At 41.6% G+C, this 8,757-nt stretch overlaps 1 protein-coding gene across 5 annotated transcripts; it reads right to left on the bottom strand.

The window, feature by feature from the left end:
• Positions 1–2,910: 2,910 nt before the first annotated feature.
• Positions 2,911–8,757, bottom strand: LOC113249064 (membrane-spanning 4-domains subfamily A member 4A-like). Of its 5 annotated transcripts, none has more exons than XM_026490623.3 (7): positions 8,500–8,757; positions 5,681–5,816; positions 5,166–5,300; positions 4,898–4,954; positions 4,413–4,529; positions 3,522–3,623; positions 2,911–3,132 (listed from the first exon to the last, which is right to left on the bottom strand). In XM_026490623.3, the coding sequence occupies exons 1-7, from the start codon at positions 8,568–8,570 to the stop codon at positions 3,049–3,051; spliced, it is 702 nt and encodes a 233-aa protein (XP_026346408.2). In that variant the 5' UTR covers positions 8,571–8,757; the 3' UTR covers positions 2,911–3,048. The 5 variants fall into 5 exon arrangements, with proteins under 5 accessions (XP_026346408.2, XP_057173293.1, XP_026346410.2 ...); XM_057317310.1 differs by lacking the exon at positions 8,500–8,757 and adding an exon at positions 8,074–8,258; XM_026490625.4 differs by lacking the exon at positions 4,413–4,529.

Below are 8,757 nucleotides of genomic sequence, written 5' to 3'. Positions count from 1 at the left end.
CAGTTATAGACTTTTCCATCCAACAACAGTACATTTTTCTCAAATGTACATGGGATATTAACCAGTTGGTTACTTCGTGTGTTGAAACACAACTCGACAAATTTAAAAGAATAGAAATCATATAAAATATGTTCTCAGATAATAACAGAATTATGATAAGGGGAAATTCAAAATATTTGGAAATTAAAGAACATATTTCCACATAGTCCACAGGGTCACAGAATAGTTTTTAAAATGTGTAAAAATTGTGGGGTTTCTTTTGCCTTTTTTAGCACTTCTTGTGATTTTTTTTCCAAACCAGACGTATCATATAACACAACAGATGGCTACAGATAGAAACTGTTGTAGACTTGGATGAACACGGTGCTATGGACTGGGCGTCTGTGTTCCCCCATCTCAAATTCATATGTTGAAACTCTAAACCCCAACGTCATGGTTTTTGGAGCTGGGGCCTTAGGGAGGGAATGCGGTAACAAGGGTGGATCTGTCATGATGGAATTAGTACCTTATAAGAAAAGACATGAGAGAACTTGCTTCCTCTCTTTGCTTTCTAGTATTTGAGCATACAATCAGAAAATGGCTATCTGGGGGCGCCCGGGTGGTGCAGTCGTTGAGCGTCTGCCTTCAGCTCAGGGCGTGATCTTGGCGTTCTGGGATTGAGCCCCACGTCGGGCTCCTCCACTGGGAGCCTGCTTCTTCCTCTCCCACTCCCCCTACTTGTGTTCCCTCTCTCACTGGCTGTCTCTCTCTGTCAAATAAATAAATAAAACCTTAAAAAAAAAAAGAAAGAAAAAGAAAATGGCTATCTGGAAGCCAGGAAAAAACCTGACCATGCTGGTACCCTGATCTCAGACATCCAGCCTCAAGTAACATGAGAAATAAATGTGTTTAAGCTACCCAGTCTATAGTATTTTGTTTTAGCAGCTCAACTAAGACACACGAGTTAGTAGACATATGTATATTTCTTTGCTCTGTTAGCTGAGACAACCTGAAAGAAATGACATCCCAATAGCAACAAGCACCCCTAGAGCCCAGATCTTGGTTTCTAATACCATTCCCCACTAAAAGGAAACGGGGCTGCCTGATGAAATAGCTGATTCCAAGACTTGAGCAGGAACCACATAGGAAAAGCCGGAGAATATGGTAGTGCCTAAAAGAAGGAAGTGCTCAAAATGAGACACAATGACGGGGTACGCAAAAGGGACACAGGAGCCGCCATGTTGGAAACAGAAACAATTTGAGCAATAAAATAAAGTAGTATTCAATTATAACCCAAAATGTATATAAGTATTCAGGAATCCATACACATGAATAATTGAATGCATAAATAAGTGGGAGAAAAGAGACAAAATCTCAGTGCAGAGTATCTAATAACTTATGCAGTTGCTGCACTTTCAAAGCAGTAGATCGTAACTCCTGACTCCTTGAGTCTGGGCTGCACACAGCGGCTGTATAGGGACATCCTTCCAAAGACTACAGTATAAAAGTTAGTAAAAAACTAACTTTAGAGTGGAAAAAACGGAAAAACTGTACTCAGTGAAGTGATTAAAGTCAACATGAACAGTGTAAGTCATGTTGACAGTATGTACCCTTGATTGGATGTGGTAAGAATGATATTGTACTTCTGAGTTCTTCCTCCCCAAAACTGAAAACACTAGTGTAATCATGAGAAAAGTATCAGACAAACTCCAGTTGAGGGACATTCTACAAAATACTTTACCAGTATTCCGCAAAACTATCAAGGTCATCAAGAACGAAGTCTCATAAATAGTCACAGCCAAGAGGAGCGTGAGGAAACGTGACAGCTAATAAATGCCATGTCTTGGGTGGGATCTTAGAACAGGAAAAGGGTACTAGCTAAAACCTAAAGAAATCTGAATAATAATAATGCTGAAGTCAATGATAACGTATCAATATGGTTCATTCTATACTAATGCAAGATGTCCACTGATTTGGGGTGTATGGGAACTCTCTTTACTAGCTTCTCAATTTTTAAAATAAATCTAAAACTGTTATAAATATAAATAGTATTAAAAACATTATAATGTGGTACAACTACATCAAAATGGTTAAAATGAAAATCACACAATGTCAAGGTGAAAATGTGCAAGGACTGGAACTCAGGCACTGCTAGAAAGCATGTGCAGGTTACGTGCACTTTGGATATGACCTCGCAATTCCACCACTAAGTCTGTACCCCATGGGATTTTACACATGCATGTACCAAAGTATATAAATGCATTTTTCATGCACTGCGCTATTCATCCCAAGTAGAAGCATCCCAAATGTTCATTGGTACTTAAATAGACAATAGATTGCTCCATACATCTTCGAATATCTTGCAGCAGTAAGAATAAAGAAGTATTGCCACTGGCAATAGCATGAACGAAGTTCACAAACATGGTAGGCGGAAGGAGACATATCCAGTATATATACTTGGTGATACATTATCACAAGACTCCATTTCATAAAATTCAAAGACAGAAAAAGCTCATATGCACGGTAAAAGTCAAGATTGCCGTTACCCTGGGGATCTTAGTGAATGAAACGGTCACAGTCTCCTGAAACTTTGGGAACATTTACTCATTGATGCAAGTACTGGTTACATGAGGATGTTCACTTTCTATTCATCTTAAAAATTGGGGGCGCCTGACTGGCTCGATTGCTGGAGCATGCGACTCTTGATCTCTGGGTTGTACGTTCAAGCCCCACGTTAGGCGTAGAGATTACTTAAAAATAAAAATCTTTTAAAAAAATTGGCCAGCTGTTACAATGATCTATTCACTGTCCTGCGTGTGTGGTATAGTTCCATTAAAAGTTATCATGAGAAATGATACTGTGCACCCCAGGCATATGATTGGTTATGAGACGATGTGGGAGGAGGGGATTCAAAACCACAATCAACATCAATAGAGGGAAAATGTATTTTATTTGGTTTTGTAATAACTATGTTCCCACGCACAGATGTGAACCCTTTCTGGCAGGCAGGTTATTATTGACCTAGTGACGCTCAATGAATAATTTTTTCTAAAAGCAGGAACTCTTCTGTTAAAACTCCAGATCCTCATAGACATGTTCATAAGGGGCCTTTACTGGAGGCACCTGGTCATTGGTTGGCTGGATAACCACCACCTGTGAAGATTGGGAATAATATTATTGTTATCCACATACTCTTCCAGCCAGAGGGATTCAACTCATCCTGGGGGGCCCTACTTCTTTTCTGTGTCCTGGGACCTGAGAGTTAAAATCCCTTCCTTCACGTCCTTACAGCCCCACTAGATAAACATCAATATCCAGCAAGACCGAGGAGGCTTCCGGAAACATCTACCATAGCTCTCCCTGTGTTCCGCTGTCCTCTCCAAGTTCAGGAAGGAGTCACATGCTCAACTATCTTTCCTTCACGCTGCTGCTTTAGGCTTCTCATTGTTCAGGGAGAAGAGACACAGTGAGAGGCTGCACGGGAACACAGACTCAGTATCACATGACAAATGTGAACCCTCCCTCGGGCCCTGACCACTTACCTGTGTGACAAAGCAGGTCACCTTGCACCCAAACACAGAAAGAGAGATAGTGATGCTGACTTCCAGCAGGGAGAGGACTAATATCACAGTCTCGAATACCCTCTAAAGAGAAGCAGATGCCGCGAGGAGAGAGAAGAGGAAAAAGGAAAGGAAAACAATTAATAGATGGATACTTCCCCTGGCCCTGTATTCTCTGATTCCAATCTGACTCGTTCTCCACTATCGAAACAGGCATGTTCTCTCTATAACAAACCAAAAAAAGAAAAATTGAAAAGAAAATCCTAAAATGGCCGAGAGGAGTTCTACTCTGGAACTTCGTAAGTGCAGGGAAATTCAGATTAAGTCAGATGTGTTTCCTTAGTTCTCTTGGCTTAGAAATGTTCTCTGTTGTCCGCTTCAAGTTATTTCCCTTATAATAACCTCCCTAAATGAATTTATACTTTTTTCTCACCCAAAGAGTGGAGAACCTCCAGGTCCACGAAAGTGATATCGTTGTTCTTTCCTTAGACATAGATATACCTCGAGGCTCTGAGGATCTCGGCTTGGAACCCTGACTCTCCTCACCCCACCCGCAAATGACACCAAGCTTGCTGAGCCAGCACGGCAGCCCGCTGCCATCTGAACTCAAACCTGGAGACTTTGAAGAAAGATCCCAATGATCAATTTCCTAACATCGCTGTGTTCAGTGAAGAATGTGAGAAAAAAAGGTAGCTGTCCTGGTAGGCCCTTGCAAAAAGGGGCTGAAACTTCTCCCCGTGAGATCAAAGTCCCGGATCTTACTGCTTGTGGTGATAAGCCAGGATCAACTGAGAGACAGTCATCTCAGACTAACATACAGTTAGATGATATAAATATCACTTCAGAAAATAAAAGCAGCTCAGGAACACTTACAAGAATAAGACACCTTTTTTCCGATCCATGATCCACAGCCAGTTCTACTGTTAAGATGATTACCCCTATTCCCCCAACCACGGCACTGAGTATGTTCATTCCCAGGCTGCCTTTGATCTGGAAGAGAATGATCTGTGTCCCCTACGTCCCTCTGTCTCATGCTCTTCCTCCCTTTGGAAAACACACAAACATTCATTTATTTTGAAGGGGTTGAAGACACGTTCTCAAATAATTCCCCCAGGTCTAAGAAAGAAAGAGGAGTTTGGGCTGAAGCATTGGATTCTGTATTCACAAATTAATCCCAGGGATGGAATGTCAGACAACAGGGGTGAAAAAATTAAGTCGAACCTCAGTTTCCTCATGGAGGAATTTGCCATGACCCCCGCAGAGCCCAGCTGATTCAGAGAATTGGAGATTATTTCTTCTGTCTTGAGACAGAGCACTTCTGATTTTGGTTGTTGCTTCGGGCCCCGGGAAATCCTTACCAGGTTTAATGTCATCCTTCTCCCAGCAGCAATAGACACAGCTTCCGATACGAAGAACTAAACATGGAAGAATCCACTCAGCCTGGTGAGTCGTCACCTGCACTTCCCCCAAACCAGAGATCATCAGAACCCACAGCATTTAGGTCACATATTTTGCTTTAAGTAGTAAAAATCCCAGACCGAGTCATTGGTTTCTGAAAGAGAAGGCTGGAAGAAATATTCGCAGAATTCTACCATTGAGGAAGTTGAGATATTTCAATGTACTCACAAATAAGGATCCCCAGATAAGATATCCTGAGACCATGGTTAGGGGATGACACTGATAGGAAAAGCCAGAAGAATAAAAACACAGACCTATGGCAAATAGGCACACTTTCATCAGACCAATCAGGATCTGCGCCACCTGGGGAGTGAAAAAGAGGACGCTCAGGGTATGACCACGCAGGTTTCTAGGAAGATGATTTTGTGGTCTTTACACGGAGCTATTTGAAAGGGTTTTGAAAGGGCTCCCAGGATGAAACCCCTAGGAATCCATGGCCTTTTCTCAAGTTCAAGACTGCTTAGAAAGCTTTTATGATAACTTTCTTTTTTCCCCTCTCACTAGAGAAATGCATTTTCCTTTCAGATCAGAGCACCTCTGATTTTTTAAATATCTATTCCCTGCCACAGTGAGGTTTATGGAGGTCAGTTTATGACACAGTTAATCATACCTCATACACCTGCCCTCCTCTCTGGAAATGGCTATCTCCCCAGATACTACGCTTGGAGGTCAAGCTCACTCACCCCCAGGGTTTGGGGCTCCCCCTTCAGGAAGGTCTTCAGGGGGTCTGTTTGGTCTACTTGGATGATGTGTTTCTGTGGAGGATTCGGGCCAAACCATGCAGTTGCTCCTTCCGGTGTATTAACACAGGCTTTAGGGCTGTAAATGTGAATATATTACAGAGAACAGATTCATTCTTCAACCCCTTTCTTGTAGACATGAAAAATGGCCTTTGGAAGAAATTAAATTAAATTAAATTAAATTAAATTAAATAATTAAATTAAATTAAATTGCCCGAGTTGTAATTCCAGTCACACACTGTGTAAACTTGGGCAGGTCTTTTTTACTATCTCCACGCCCCAGTTTTTAAAATTATGGAAAGTGGGGTGGGGGGCGTCTGGGTGGCTCAGTCAGTTGAGCATCCAAATCCTGGTTTCAGCTCAGGTCATGATCTCAGGGTTGTGAGATGGAGCTCCACGTCGGGTTCCACGCTCAGTGCAGAATCTGCTTGGGATTCTCTCCCTCTGCCCCTCCCCCATTCTCTCGCTCTCTTTCTCTAAAATAAATGAATAAATAAACTCTTTTAGTGAATACATAAACAATAAAATTACAAAAGGGGGTGCTTGTGGTACTTGCTTCCTGTTGCTTGTCAAATGTCTATGTGATTTCAACAGATTTATACATGTAAAACTTGAAACTGAGTACCTGGTATATTCTAAGTAGTTAATAGTTAGCATCATTATTATTTTTATTGTTTTATTATTAACATTTAATATGATAAATATGCATGCAGAATGCTTACATTTACATCGTCTAGGAAAAAATGACTGATGGAAAATGAACAAATCATAATAGCAAGTCCTCTAAGTGCCATGTGTTATGGTTCTTGTTCACAAGAATACAATCCATTCATTCGTTCAGTCAACAAACACTGATTGTCTATTAAGTGCCAGACCTTGTTAGAAGTTTTGTTGCTAGGAATATAGCAATGAACAAAACATGCACGATTCCTGTCCATTGGACACAGTAAAAGAAAATAAATTTCTAGTTTATATCATGAATTTATAAGTGCATGTGAATAGAAACTATGTAAAATGAGAACCTTCAGTTTCCATGTAAGAAAACTTGGTTTTACTGGGATTCTATCACTTCTTCAATGTCAGTCAGCATTTCTATGGTTGAACCAAATGAGAATTCAATTTCTCTGGCTACTTGGCCTTTGCTAATGTTGCCCTACACCACAAGCACCGTGATGACTTACTAAAAGCTTCGATGTGCCAGACCAACTCAAAATGGTTTTCAGAGTTCTCTTTAATTGTTGCATCCTACCCTTGCCGATAGATTGGTTGCATGACAGCTTTTACTCTTTCCCCTTCCCTGCATTCATACCAGTGCCACATGACACTGACACTGCCCCCATTAAAAGGTGGAATATATTTCCTTCCCCCCCTCAATTTTTATTTTGGTCTTGTGACTCGGTTTGGCCACTGAGATATCAGCAAATGTTTTAAAAGCACAGGGTCTTGAGATCATGTCATGGCTGACAAAACACAGCAGGGCCAACTTGTTTGAGGATAAAAGATACCAGAAATGAGAAAAGTCATAACATTCATCTCAGCTGAAGTCATCCCTAATCAGATAGCAATTATTGACCCCCATACATGGGAGTGATCCCAGGAAATTTCAGGAGAACCATGCACACCCATGTGCAGACTTGTCAGCAATATGCATATTTATTGCTTTAAGCCATTAAGTTTCAGGGGATTATTTGTTATGTACCATTACCGTGGCAGTAAATCACTGATGCGCCCTTGTTCATACTGTCTCTTATGCTCTGCCTTAGCTCTAATGTGACCTATAATGAGTCCGGTTTTTCTATATTTCCCGGTTTCTGTCTCCTTTGTTAGTCCTCTAGGGAAAAAAAGTGGTCATTCCTGCATTTTCGCCCACACGAACAGAGATAATTACAAATAGACTCAAACAATAACATCGCTACCTCTGTCCGGGAAAAACAACACTGACAGAGCTTTGACAACCATCTGTTCAGCGATCGGGATCCAGGTCTAAGCAAAATATCCTGAAGATAAAACCTAAACTTGTGACCTTAGGTTACATTGGGTCTCAGATAATTTTTGCTTGTATTTAAGACCCATAGATACGGGGCAATGTCAAAACATGTTAGTAGATGATCTTATGTGTCTCAAGAAAGTGTAATATTTCTTTTTCTTTTTTCTTTAAGCACACTCCACACCCAGCATGGGGCCCAACATGGGGCTTGAACTCACTACCCTGAAATCAAGACCTGACCTGAGATCAAGAGTCAGACGCTTAACTGACTGAGCCACCCAGGCACCTTGAAGAGTGGTGTTTCTATCATAAGACAGGAGATAAAGGATGGACCAGAAATTTTCCTTACATCATCAAGTTTTATAGTTTCCTTCTCGAATCAGGTCAGGGTGAAGCCAGGGTGTGCGGAGATGCCTTCTGCACATGAACATACACAACAGAGCCATTGACCAGGAGAAGAGGACTCTATATGATTCCTCTAGCCAGCCACTTCTTCCCTCTCCTTTCCTTCAATTTCTCTGGTTCAGATTCCATTTATTCCAAAAGTTAATGAATGTTGAAGGGGGAACAATTCCACAGCCTGAACGTTCACCCCCACATAGATGAGAACCTGTCCTTCGAAAGCCCGGTCAGGAGCAGGCTAATTCATCCCAAATTTCATTCTCACCTCAGGCTTTACTAGACCCTTTGGACCCACATTCCTACATATCACCCACCAATAGCTCAACCCAGAACTCTTTCTAGAAGCTGAAAATAGAAAATGAACTCTTCTTACCTTTGCGTCCCTCTAGAACTGCACCAGATGGGAGGTGAGAGCTCCTCCTGACCATCATTCCTTAAAACCATTTCCACCGAAGAGTCTGATCTGATCTGAAGAGTAGTGGGACAATCACCGTTAGCTCTGTGTAGTCACCATTGCTTCCTGTGGGTCACCCCACCCCGCCTATCACGGGGCAGCTGCAAGGGAACTTCAGTGAATACACCAGCACTTGAGTGAGATAGTGAAGTCAAGGACCAACCAGCAGAAACTTGC

The sequence above is a fragment of the Ursus arctos genome, unplaced genomic scaffold (genome assembly GCF_023065955.2).
Source record: "Ursus arctos isolate Adak ecotype North America unplaced genomic scaffold, UrsArc2.0 scaffold_23, whole genome shotgun sequence".
Lineage (NCBI taxonomy): Eukaryota > Metazoa > Chordata > Mammalia > Carnivora > Ursidae > Ursus > Ursus arctos.
This window is presented reverse-complemented; position numbering and strand designations above follow the sequence as displayed.

Excerpts from the sequence above, each read along its gene's own strand:
- LOC113249064 (XM_026490623.3), bottom strand. The coding sequence starts at position 8,570 with ATGGTTTTAAGGAATGATGGTCAGGAGGAGCTCTCACCTCCCATCTGG. Across the intron at positions 4,530-4,897 it reads GAAGGATGACATTAAACCTG|ATCAAAGGCAGCCTGGGAAT; the intron begins GTAAGGATTTCC and ends ATTCTCTTCCAG. Across the intron at positions 3,624-4,412 it reads AAAAAAGGTGTCTTATTCTT|AGGGTATTCGAGACTGTGAT; the intron begins GTAAGTGTTCCT and ends GCTTCTCTTTAG.